At 41.9% G+C, this 12,862-nt stretch overlaps 2 protein-coding genes across 4 annotated transcripts in view; one reads left to right on the plus strand and one right to left on the minus strand.

Moving 5' to 3' along the window:
• Positions 1-7,785, plus strand: part of RANBP9 (RAN binding protein 9) — a 39,808-nt gene extending 32,023 nt beyond the window's left edge. Inside the window, exons 10-14 of one of the 3 annotated variants that reach the window (XM_065833084.2) lie at positions 1,296-1,443; positions 3,180-3,301; positions 5,504-5,655; positions 6,315-6,426; positions 6,837-7,785. In XM_065833084.2, coding sequence (XP_065689156.1) covers positions 1,296-1,443; positions 3,180-3,301; positions 5,504-5,655; positions 6,315-6,426; positions 6,837-6,967 — 665 coding nt within the window. In that variant the 3' untranslated portion in view covers positions 6,968-7,785. Of the gene's footprint in view, positions 1-1,295; positions 1,444-3,179; positions 3,348-5,503; positions 5,656-6,314; positions 6,427-6,836 lie in introns of those variants that run through there. The other 2 variants (XM_065833085.2, XM_071804603.1) reach the window with 2 other exon arrangements.
• A 307-nt stretch (positions 7,786-8,092) lies between these two features.
• NOL7 (nucleolar protein 7) lies at positions 8,093-12,858 on the minus strand. Its single transcript, XM_065833086.2, has 8 exons — positions 12,652-12,858; positions 12,479-12,539; positions 11,855-11,913; positions 11,587-11,618; positions 10,158-10,245; positions 9,362-9,483; positions 9,206-9,283; positions 8,093-8,480 (listed from the first exon to the last, which is right to left on the minus strand). Exons 1-8 carry the CDS (start codon positions 12,822-12,824, stop codon positions 8,407-8,409), a joined length of 687 nt encoding a protein of 228 aa, XP_065689158.1. The 5' UTR covers positions 12,825-12,858; the 3' UTR covers positions 8,093-8,406.
• Between the last annotated feature and the right edge of the window lie 4 nt (positions 12,859-12,862).

The raw sequence follows: 12,862 nt of genomic DNA on the forward strand, positions 1-12,862 counted from the left end.
CCACATAGATTTGTAGATTTCTTTGGTAGAATTAAGTAACGGGAGAAGTTAAAAATACAGACTAACAATTTGTTTTAATTAAGAATTGATGCTGAATGCTTTGTGTAAAAATGTAGTTTTAATAATTAAAATATGTGATTCTCAGTCACTGGGGAAATGGGAAGTGTATAAATAGAATCAAATCTATTTTTTTGTATGTACTCTTGGTTTTACTAAGGGTTTGCAAAGTAAGTTGCCAATGATTTCTAAGAAATGCTTGCTTCCAGGAAGTGGAAGGTTATGATGCAAATTTCTGTTATCCTTTTGATGATGATTTGTGGCTTGGGCAAGGTGGTTTAAATCCAGTTAAGCGGTCTATACGATCCACTTCCTATGGTGTTCATAAAATAGTTGGAACAGCTGCTCTTGCGTAGGAAATACCGGGAGCTGGGTGGTGGAGTTACGCAAGACTTTCTGCTGGCAGACAGATTTCAGTCTGCAGAGTTGAAGCGGTTCTGAGAGCACCTAGGTGGTGGTAAAGCTTTTTATTCTTCTTGGTGACATCGAGCAGGAAGCCAGTGTAGCCTGGCCACCAGAGTCCTGCTGCCCTTGGAAAGGCAGCAGCTTCTCTTTTCTTTCCTCTGTGTCAAGACTGTGCTATCATGTGTGTGAGTGGAGATCCTCTCAGATTATCTGTTTGTTCTTCAGGACTAGTAGTTTCTTGATTTTATGTTGGAAGGGTCAGAAGACATTTTAGCCAGACATCACAATTTCACAGCAGGGTATAAGCTTATTTAGCAAAGCACAATATTAACAATTAAAATAATTATATGGGGAAGGAGGGAGGTTGTATTTAAGTGTAGCAACATGTAAAGTATTTCCAGCACTGAATTTTACTGCGCATTTATTGAAAGAACTATGTGATTAGAAATTAATAAAATGTGTGTCTGCTTCCATCCAGAGTGATTACAGTGGCCTAGAAAAGATTTTCAGATCTTTCAGAAACAATGTATCAGTTCTAAGAAATGATTCTACTCTGATGCAGTTTTCTGTTTTACTGGTGTATAAATACAAATGAAAAACCTTCTCACGTATGTGTTGTACTTGTTAAATAATGCTTAATTTCTGCACTGTAGAAGCTTTAAAGGTTTGAATACGTGAAACACAGAGGCTAAATATTTGTTTGTAAGTCTATTTGTTTGGCAAATCTGGTGTCTACTGACCAGGAACAATTAAATTATGCTTATTTCACTCCTGTAAATCCATACTTGCAAGTAAATTTGTAGATTATTACAATTATTAAAACTTTCTTACAGGGTTTGAAAGTAGTTGCAGTAATGGAGTAATATCAAATAAAGCACATCAGTCTTACTGTCACAATAAACACACGACCACCAGCTTGAATGTACCAGAGCTCAACAACATAAATGTATCAAGATCACAGCAGGTTAACAGCTATTCCAGGTGAATAAACTTCAGATGCTTCTAACTTACATCAAGGCTTGTATTGTGCATGTGCGCTTTTTTTTTCCAGAGATTCAGTGGAATTTTGTGATTTTTCTCTCTTTTTTTTTCTTTCCCAAGAACAGTTAAAAGAGGGCAAGGGGCCAACAGCTTGTGATCACTCTAGCGTGCTTTGGTTTTGTTTTAACTTCTCAAGCTCAATAGATGCTTTTCTCCTGTTCCGTTAAAGAAATGCAATGGACAAAAATAAATGGCCTTTCTTATAGCTCTTTATGGTCACCTTTGAAGTTGTGAAGATTAACTAGCTCTCTGGCACTTGGGATTTTAATTTAAACCACTGACATTGATTTAAGCACGCTGCATGTAGGTAATGAAAAGTTTTCCAAATACTCTCTCTTTACTTTGCAGTATCTGCAAAGTAAACACAATTGAGATGCATATTCTTTTGAGGTCCCTTCCAGTCCTTAACATTCTATGATTCTGTGTGATATGAAACGTGCATTGCCTTCTGTTGCACACACAAGTATTGTTTGCCTACTCCAGTCCGTCACTTGTGCAAACACATTCAATTTGGAGAATTACGATACATACATTACCCAGGGTTAATATGGTTATTCATAACCAGTAAATACTAAGCTCTAGGTTGCACAGATGCAGCAGAACTTAAGTTGATGTGAAATGCAACAGTATTCGGCTGTACTGCCCAAGATGGATTCCCAAAATTACCAACTAGGATGTGGTGATGTGGTGGTGATAACAAAGACTGTTCCAGTTGGATAGTGATGACTGGGGGGAAAAAAAATAAAGAGTAACAATTTACCTTTTAGCTTCACAATTTTTGTTTGTGTCAGCAATTTCTTCTGCCAAAAAAGCCTGGCAGTGTCTAGGCAACTTGTAGATTTTTCACAGGAGGAAGACAGTTCCTTGGCTGCAGTGTTGCCCAGTCAGAGAGGCCTTTTGGCTTTCTTCCTCAAAGGAAGCTGAGTATTTTTCATTGCTTAGAAGCAAGATATTAAACCTTTCAATTGAATCTTTTTGGTCTTGAGAGAGGTTTTAGGTTGTCGTTCTCCATGATGAACAGGCTAGGATGTAACTGTTGGCAAAGCTCAGTCCCAAAACCATGCTGGCATTTTCTAAAAGTGTTTCTGTGACCTGCTGCAAGCAAAGTATGGTGAGGAGCTGTACGCTCCGAATCTGGCTCCGAGTATCTCTTAAGTGTCCTGATTTATTCAGTATTTGCTTTGGGTTTTTCTTCTTTTTCCCTGTCATTCTACCAACAGTAAATGAGAGATCGAGGCTTTTTTTGGAAATAATTATTTACCTAAATGCGATATTCTCAAAGTAGGCTCTGTATTGAGTTAACTGTATTTAAAAAAAAAAAAAGTGGGAACTGTGTATTTTCTCAATGCATTTTCTCCAGCTCTGTGTATGTACAGATACATGAACAAGGTAAGAACTTTCTGGTGTGTTTTTAGCAAGGTTGTACTACTTATTCTGGAATAGTGGCAGACACATGTAATTTTACTGAATGCCAACGTTAGCTGAAAGAGCGTTAAGATTTCACTGGTGCTCTGGCACTGCCAGTTGCTGCAGAAAGAGCTGTGGTCTGACTTGGTAATATTTAAAAGTAGCTTTTCAGTAGCCAAGATGGGGAGGTATTGTGCTGAAGTCGTGAAGAAGATAACCGCTACGCACTTAAATATGCATAAAACTTTTATTTATTACTCTCTTTTCAGCAATGATGTAGACATGGAAACAGATCACTACTCCAATGGGGTTGCTGAGGCTTCATCCAATGGCTTCCTAAATGGTAGTTCTAAACATGATCACGAAATGGAAGAATGTGACACAGAAATGGGTCTGCAGTGATATTTCTTACATTTTTATTAAGTGATGGCAACAAGGTTATGTTTTTACTTGCAATGCTTCCCAACTTGAAAATTAGGGATATTAGCTCAAATCCTAATTTTTTTTCTTTTGTTTGTTTTGCTGTTATTAGATGTGAATCTTATAATCACTGATTCAGGTGGTCCAATATCAGTGTGAGAACAGGGGAAACATCAATTTGTAAGACAGTGCCTTTGAGAAGAAACATCCTGTTGTATAGCACGCCTGGGTTAGGGTTGGCAGATGGCTTCTCCCTCTTTTCCTGGTCCTCTTACCATTCATGGTTCTGATGGCATCTTTGCACTCGACAGTAAGAGTAGAAATTCCAAGTCGCTCATATTGAAGAATGCAAAGTGCTAATATTAAGTGGTAAAGAAAAGGGCTATGTTTGGGAACTGAGATGTTAAAAACAATAAACACACACCACACACTCAAACAAAAAACCCTCAAACAACAACAACCAACCAACCCACAAATGTTTTCCACCAAAAAAATATCCTGTTTTACATGGTTGTGGTCTAAAAAAATAACTTTGTTTTACTTAACCTGCTTTATACTCAGTCATAACTGTTGTCATTAGTGACAAATGAGTATTTAAATGCCTTCTGATCGCCGGCACACCATAACAAGATGCTGTTTACTCTGTCAGTTATGGTGCTAACTGCATTCTCAAACAATTGCTTTAACCAGACATCAATGAATAGGTAGTTTAAATGAAACATGAAACTCTGGACAATGCTGGTGAACTTTCAGAATGCCGTAGTACTTACAGGTACTACTTCACAGAATGCTTCACAGTTCTGAGGGCATGTGCTGCTGCTGACAATCATGCAGCTTTGCTGGTAAATACTACATAACTGTTGAAAAGCAAATATAATTCTGTTACAGCCCTGGAGGGGGCAGATTCACATTTCCAGGCCATTCCCTGCATTGTGCTCTGAAACTGGATAACAACAAGGCCTAACTTCTGTGACAGGAAAGACAAAATGCTTCTTTACTCTCTTGCAGCCTTCTCCGTGGAGGCTTGCTGTGACACACATGAAGCCAACTGCACAGGGCACAGAGTAGTTGTGTGTGGCTTTTTTAAAGGTAGTTGTTTTCCGCCTTTGAAAAGTGATGTCCTAGGTTGGGCAGCAGATAGCAGCAAACACCACTGCTTGAAGACATGTGGGTGCTTCACCTTTGTAAAAAGGAAATGTGGCTCTGCAACCTACACTGATTACACATCACAGTTGGAGTTTGGTGGTTTTTTGCTTTTCAGAATATTTATATGTTCCCCTTAGTGCTGTGTACATACAGCTATGTAGGTAGATTTTTTCTACAGGTGATATGCTCACATCTAAGAAAAACAAGTAAAGCAGCCACTTACAAATCCTTGTTTATCATAGTGGTCAAAATATATCACTGGGTAGCAATGTTAAAATCAGAAGGAAGAATGGTTTTGTAATCAGTCTGATTCAAAACTTAATAAGGCAAAGAATGGATAAATGCTTCTTTTTAAGGTTGCTTTAGTTGTAAATTTTAAAAAGGCAGAACTTTCAGAGAAGTCAAGCATTGATTTACTGTTCATAAACTGCATTAATAACCCTTAAAATCCCTATTATGGGGTAATATTGTAGCAAACATTAAATAAATCTATTGTAGTGCTCTGCTTGATTACAAAATAAGTCTGAAATGTCCAAATCTTTAAAATAATTTGTTCTACAAGGAGTCCAAACAGTGAAAAATATCATCTTGTACGAACATCCATCATGGGAAGTTGAGTGGTTTTTACCCTCTATTAGCCGTTCTGGATTTGGTGTATCTTTAGAAGTGCAATGGCAAAGAACTAAAAAAGTAGAACTGTGGGCTTAATTGTTGTTATTAATTTTAAACTCCAGTCAAATTTTAGGGAACAACTTAGCTAATCTTCTAGTTAGTTAAAAATTAACCATTGCAAAATAAACGGTGCGTGTGGGCAGCCTTTGCTGTTAGTTAGCTAAGTCTCTATGTTTATAAAGGAGCAACTGAACAGTGCTCTGTATAGGAGCATGTTGTGCTGAGGTCTCTGGCCCAATGTACTTTCTCTCTGGGAAGGCAGATGTCTTCTGAGTGAAATCAGTGGATTCTCTAGATCCATAGATTGTTATTGCCAGCTCTGTTAGCAGTGGTGATGACGATATCATTTTTGCAGAAGTAGATTCAAGCCAGTTAAGACGTCAGCTATGTGGTGGCAGCCAAGCGGCTATTGAAAGAATGATCCATTTCGGAAGAGAATTGCAAGCAATGAGTGAGCAACTAAGAAGAGAATGTGGCAAAAACACAGCAAATAAGAAAATGCTGAAGGTATGTTTCCTCTTGAAATTGTGGTATTAGCTGTGCTGCCCAGCAGAAACTGTGTCCCCAGCATGCTGTGTCGAAATACTGCCCTGCTGTAGCTTTAGCAATTTTTTTTGTCTGAGAGCAGTGCTCTAATCAGCTGTGGTGTAGCACTATCTCCTTGTCTTGTCTGTGTAGCACGTTCACAGGGAAGATAATTGCATACTGTAATACAATTAAAACCAGAGATTAATTTAGCACTTCCCTCCATCTAATTTCAGACTCTGCAGTTTGGCCTCTTGAATTGAAATGCTGTTTTCAGCTCTAATGATAAATGAACTGCAAAGATAATTGATCCAGATGCCTGAAATGTTCTCTCTGTAGTATTCTTATGTGTTAATTAGTTTACCTTGATTTGAGACTGCTCTGGAAAAGGATTCCCTTACCAAAGACTAACTGCATGCAATTTTCAGTCTGTTTCATCTTTCCCCAACACTTATTAAAATACTGCTAACTTTTGTCTTTCTGCTTGCTCAAAATGGAACAATTCCTTTTACAGTTTCTTTTTATCATTTTGTATTGATGGACACAGCCAATCACCTTTGTGATTCAGAGTCCAAACAGGTGATGAAAACAGTCCTAGCGGAATATAGCTGTGAGATGTAATAAACCTCATCTTTCCGCAGGATGCATTCAGTTTACTTGCATATTCCGATCCCTGGAGCAGCCCTGTTGGAAACCAGCTTGACCCGATACAAAGAGAACCTGTGTGCTCTGTACTGAATAGTGCAATACTAGGTGGGTAAAGCCTGGGGGCTTTCTCCATTCATTCTAGTCAGGTAGCACTGCTCACATCATTTGCTGTGCTCAGGACTAGGCTGGCTGTGTCACTAACAAAGCATAGCAATGTTATGGTATGCTCTAGTTTTTAGTAAAAGAGAGAGGGGTGGTATAGGGGGCATGGTAATGTTACAGATGTCAGCATCTTTTTTTGTTGTTCAAAGCAAAAATGGGCCTGTTAGTAATGGTGCTGTGTAGGGAATTTCAAAATCACTTGGTTTGTCCTGTTCTGTCTTGCTCAAAGAGCAAACTTTGCAAGTAAATACAGTAATTTCAAACATCTTTTTAAACAAGCTTAAAATGTAAGTGTTCAGTGCATTGCTATGACATTAATCACGTATTTAACTGTCACCACAATTCTTTTTCAGAGACTCACAATCTGCCAAAGCAACCACCACTTGCCCTAGCGATGGGACAAGCATCACAGTGTCTAGGATTGATGGCTCGATCAGGAATCGGATCCTGCGCGTTCGCCACAGTGGAAGACTACCTACACTAGCTATGCATTTGAAGATCTGAAAGGTGTTGTGGCATATTCAACATGGAAAGTAGACCAGCTCTGCTGACTGGAATTTGGAATTTTAATTATGTACTAAGGACAAGTCTGTCGCTTTATGTTGCTTCCTAGTTTACAGCATGATGCAAATGATTTCTAACTTAGTGTTAGGAGAAAATTTCCATCTTCAAACCTCTTAGACAGCTAAGAGTTGAAAATATCACTGATAATGTCAGACATCCAAACTGACAAGTACCAATCCTTTGAACGATTGTCCAAAACAAACCAAAAATCCTGCTACGTTGTGGTGGGACTGACTAGAAACCTGGATCTATTTAGCATGTGGGTGATGTCAATGTCAAAGCAGGACGACTTGCCAACCTCCACCCCATTGTTACATAGTTCAATCAGTGTAATTTGCAAAGTGCATAAACACCTGATGGTTTGGATATATAGTGTTGATGGGAAGAAATGATATTTTTTAATGTGTACTGTAAAACTTGAATTACTCAGGAGCTGAGTGAATATGTTTGTTGCTACTTACAATCCCAACCTGTTGATCTTAGTAGTTTTTTGTTTTAACATGGTCTTTTCAACTTTGTTTCCTTGTTTAACTACAGACAGCTTCTGTTGTGTAGACTCACCAGTTTAACTGTTGTATTATAACAGTATTACATGTCAACACAGTGTGGTTATGACCTATTTATATAAAAACCAAATATTTAGTCAATTTACAGTCTTAATTTAATCTTTGTACACCTTGCATTTTTAAAAGTGCTTCAAATAGTACTATATTGCAATAAAATGTAGTGATATCATAATTAACCAGCCATTAAAAACTTACTTCTACATACATGGTAGCATGGACTTGTATGCTACAGTTTCTGGGCTCTAGAGCTCTATCCTAGAACAGTGGCTCTCAGGGAAACCTAAAGCTTCAGCAGGGTGGGTGGCCAGTTGAACAAGGGATGCCACTTCCCTGCCTCAGAGCACTGCAGCAGCCAGGCTGTCAAAAGGGAAAGGTTTACTGCGTTCTTGCAGAAGGCAAGTCTTGCCTCAGCGATGCTAGTAACTGGAAAAGCAGGAATAATTGAGTGCTGTAAGAAATGTGGCTTCCAGAACAGTAAGTACAACATGGTTAATCTTTATTCCCTGCAAAGCAGCTGTCTCATGGGGGCAGCTCTACCAGCCTGGCCTGAACACCAGCTGTTCTCAATCAGTATTAAGGATACACAGTCACTACCCTGGCCCAGCTGGTCTCACCTCTCCTGGAAGGGAGAGGGAAGAGAACGGTGCAGTCAGCTCAGGCACAGCTTGCTGAAGGTTAGTGCCTGCTGGTGGCTAGATCTGAATGAAGAGCAATGATGGAGCAGTGGGGGGAAAAAAAAACACCTTCGTGGGGAGAGACACATTCTTAATTGTATCTTCTGAAAAAGCTGTCTTCATACTTGCTTTTTAATCTGTGTTGCGAGCCAACGTTGTTTAAACCTTGCTGCTTTTAGCTTCTTCTCTTGCCCTTGAACACCAAAAAGAGAAAACTGTTAAATTATTATTTCCTTAGCGTATCCACTGGAGAAGCAGCAATCCTTTGATTACTGCAGCATTTCAGAACAGAACTGACTGCAAAGCTGATAAACTTCCTATTGTATTTCACACACACAAGGTGCTTTTCAGTGGCTGGGTACCAACTTGTGCCAATCCCCTTCCAAAAGTGGGGGGGTACAGCAGCACTTGTGAAGCACAACTGAAAAGCAGATGCTGCCCACTGAGTATCAGTAACTTTGGCTTCTAGTATTCATGAGCCCCACAGAGGGTACTTGTGTGGCTGTAACTGATGTGCAAGTCTGCCCCCATTCCCTTCCATAATGTCACTTTTATAAGGAGAAACAGGCACCATTCCCCTGTGCTCAAAACACAAGTTCTGGCATCTTGGCATCCCTGCTTTAAGTTTCACACACATCTGAAATTACTTCCAAGGGCTCAGAGGCTGCAGGCTGAAACAATTAGTAAAGTACTTATTTTGGCAAGTAAACATGGCTCTAGGCCCAGATGCTGTTTCTTAAAGTATCAAAAAAGGAAGCAATTTTTTCAAGTTGGGTCTCATATACCCTTCTCACACCAACTCAGGCTGTAGCGTTCCACAGCCCTCTAGCATGGAAAAGTTTTCTTTAAAAAAACACCCAAACAAATTTGAGCATACTGTGGTTTAAAGCAGTACCTACTTTGACTTTATATACTCACCCCAAGATTTGTCCACAAACTGAACTGCAGCTTTTCTAACTGGGTTTTTCTTATTCTCAAGGGAAAAAAATTCATTTGCTGAAACAGAGATGAGTGTTAATGACAAAGTTTAACAAACACATCCAGATGCAGACCCACCTATGGAAAACTGCTTACCCCCTACCCGGTTGGTGCCTGGTCCATAGAGATGAGTGCTTAAAAAGTCTCGGGCGAGCTGTTGGTGGAGGTTTTCCAAAGTCTGATCTTTTAAGCGCACAGCCATATAGTTGCCTTTTGACCTAGGTAAATACAGTGATGTAAATACCTGTAGTGTAGTTATAGAACTCAGAACAACAGACAAACATCTGTTGTGCTCGAGCAGCAAAGCACTGAAGCTGGTGCTGGTTTCTGATGCTCAGCCAAGCTTTGTAGCTGTATTAAAAACTGGACCAAGGCTCTCAACCTATGCCTTTATATGCCCTGAGGAATTCCTTGGGAGTCTGGAACTAGTCCTACCAGAGCCACATCAGTGACAGAGAAACAAAGGGGAAAAAAAAACCACCACCACCACCAACACAACCACCAAAATCCCAAAACAAGCAAACAAAAAAACCTGAATGTAGGAGCTTCACAGCAAGATCTGCAGAGATAACAGACTGTTGCCTGCTGTGCTTATGGCTACTCAGTTATCTCATACCAATTAACTTAAAAATTATTTATATTATAGATTTTCTATATATGCAGGTGTATATATACATATATATATTTTACAAGTATGCCATATCAGAAGCATACTAAAGGTGCTTACAGCACATAAATACACTTTCAATCAGAGGAAGCACAGGGAACATCAAGCAGAGAGCACAGCCACCCAGTTACACAACATCTTCCCTGGTGCCCCCTCCCCAGGCAGAAGTAGCAGCAGTGTCACCACATGGGGATAGAGCCCCTGGCTCTGCTTCTCCCAGCACACCTGGCACCCTTCCTTTGCACATCTTTCTTCACCAGCCTTTGGGCTTTGCCTTTGCTCTGCTTTGCAGCCCCACCTTCACAGAGTTCACCTAAAGTAAATTTAACAGAAAACAGAAAAAAATTCCCAAACATTATGAATCAAGAGCTGTAAGTGAAAGGGGAACAGGAATGAAACAAGAATTAGGCTGTGAAAAACAAGATGTCTTCAGTTAACTCCAAGAGGCATTTTTCAAAAGCTCTGACTAGTAAGAGCTAGAAAGCGTTGCCCACATTAGAAAGGCTGTTAGCAAGTAGTAGAGAAAAAGCACACCTTGGGAGAACTACCCCAAGTACCCCTGGCCAGCCTTCCCCTTCCTTGGCATCAATACCACAGGATTCAGCACAGGACAAAAATCCAGTGCTACACAACAGCTATGAGTAACAGGCAAAGGGGATGCCAGCCTCTGATTCGTTCTCACCACCAGGTACATGGAGACCAAGAATTCAAAGAACCATTAGCATGGTTTGGGTTGGAAGCGACCTTCAAAGGTCATCTAGTCCAAGCCCCTGCAATGAGCAGGGGCATCTTCAACTGCATCAGCTTGCTCAGAGCCCTGTCCAGCCTGGCTTGAATGTCACCAGGGATGGGGCATCTACCACCTCTCTGGGTAGCCTGTGCCAGTGTTTCACCACCCTCATTGTAAACTATTTATTCCTCATCTCTAGCCTGAATCTTCACTCCTTTACTTTAAAACCATAATCCCTTGTCCTATCCTGAGCTTATCTCTTTTCTATGCCAACAACAGATTTTTCTAAAAAAAAAATAATAAAAGGAAGAAAAAGTAGCTGTTATATCAGCTGGCTATATAATTATGTGATCTATGGATCAGACAACTGTTTTTAAAAAAAAACAAAAACACAAACATTTTCTTTAAAGTATCTTGAAATGCAGATGTAGGGGGCCAGAAAACAGCAGTCATGAATACTCTTCATTTTCTAGTTCAGAATATGAAAAAAGCCACCTTTTTTTTTTTTTCTTTTACAGATGCTATTAAATCCTAGTATGATATGTAAAGTATTAAGGCAATTAACAACTGTATACAGAAATAGCCTTTGTAAATTAAGCAAAGGCTATTAATCTTCCTCTAGTAAGAAGGAGCTTTTTCTATTATAACACCAGCCCATTATTTCCTTAAAAATTGTTGTACAATTGTTGAGCCTGAAATTGTTGTACAGCAAAACATTTTTGTAAAAGACCCAGAAATCAGATTAAATGCAGCTTCAGATCCTCCCTTGGGTATTTTTCCTTGGCAACAGACAATCTGTTCAGCCTGTTTCACACTTGCAAAAGGCCTCTGTACCAAAGCGCTTCCCCCTGCAGCCCTAGCACAGAGACGGAACGCGGAGGTAGCAGGACGAGCACCATGTCAGTGAAGCTGGCTGTGGTGTACCTGTGTTCACAGCTGCAGCTTGTTCGTCGTCTCTGTGGAGGAAGGAAAAGGCAAAAGGTTACCCTTCCAGTGCACACACTCCCTGCATTCACCCAGAGCCGCTACGGCTCGCATGGCAGTAACTCCCCAGGCACCTCGGTGAGACACTAAGCAGAACCAAGAGTCTTGTTTCCCCCCGTAATCTCCCGACGCCAGGACCCGATGGGGCCGCACTGCCACAGGCAGCGCTCCTGGAACCACGTCTCCCCACCCCTCGTGTCCCCCTCACCTTCCTGGTGGCGCAGCAGCCAGCTCCTGCAGCACGGCTTCGGGGAGCAGCTTCTGCCTCTGCAGGGAGAGCCCAGTTAGCGGGGCGGGCCCCTCAGTTCAGAAAAGACAGGGAACCGCTGGAGAGAGTCCAGCGCAGGGCAACAAAGATGATTAAGGGAGTGGAGCATCTCCCTTATGAGGAAAGGCTGAGGGAACTGGGTCTCTTTGGCCTGGAGGAGACTGAGGGGTGATCCCATTAATGCTTATAAATATGTAAAAGATGAGTGTCACAAGGATGGAGCCAGGCTCTTCTCGGTGACAACCAATGATACGACAAGGGGTAATGAGTACAAACTGGAACATAGGAGGTTCCACTTAAACTTGAGAAGAAACTTCTTCTCAGTGAAGGTGACAGAGCACTGGAACAGGCTGCCCAGGGAGGTTGTGGAGTCCCCTACTCTGGAGACATTCAAAACCTGCCTGGACACCTTCCTGTGTAACCTCATCCAGGTGCTCCTACTCCGGTGGGGAGACTGGACTAGATGATCTTTCGAGGTCCCTTCCAATCCCTCACATTCTGTGATTCTGTGGGGGCGCGGCCCGTCCGGCGCGGGGTGCGAACGGGGAGCGGGGGCCGCCGTACCTTCTGCTCCGCGAACAGCTCCTGCCGCCGGCGCCGCTTCTCCTTCAGCAGCTCCCGGTGTCTGCGGGGAGGTGGGAGGCGCCGTCAGCGCCGCCTGAGGACAGGGAAGCGGGAAGGGGTGGGGGGGGGGAGCGCCGGGCACAGGTGGCTTTTGCAGGGGTTAATGTTCGTACCTCCGGGCCGCCTCCCCGACGAGCTTCCGTTCGGTCTCGGCCGCCTCCCTCGCCACGCCAAAGGACACCTCCTCCGGCGCCTCGTCCTCCGAGGAAGCCGGGCTGAGGAGTGTGGCGGGCGGCCCGCGCTTTCCCGCGGCCGCCGCCTTTCTCCGCCGCGCCATGGCCCCCATGCTGCCCCACTGGAGCCCCGTCCCGGAAGCGTTCCCTG

Source organism: Patagioenas fasciata, chromosome 2 (genome assembly GCF_037038585.1).
Source record: "Patagioenas fasciata isolate bPatFas1 chromosome 2, bPatFas1.hap1, whole genome shotgun sequence".
Taxonomy (NCBI): Eukaryota; Metazoa; Chordata; class Aves; order Columbiformes; family Columbidae; genus Patagioenas; species Patagioenas fasciata.

Excerpts from the sequence above, each read along its gene's own strand:
- NOL7 (XM_065833086.2), bottom strand. The coding sequence starts at position 12,824 with ATGGGGGCCATGGCGCGGCGGAGAAAGGCGGCGGCCGCGGGAAAGCGC. Across the intron at positions 12,540-12,651 it reads GTCGGGGAGGCGGCCCGGAG|ACACCGGGAGCTGCTGAAGG; the intron begins GTACGAACATTA and ends ACCTCCCCGCAG. Across the intron at positions 9,484-10,157 it reads GTGCAAAGGAAGGGTGCCAG|GTCAAAAGGCAACTATATGG; the intron begins GTGTGCTGGGAG and ends GTATTTACCTAG.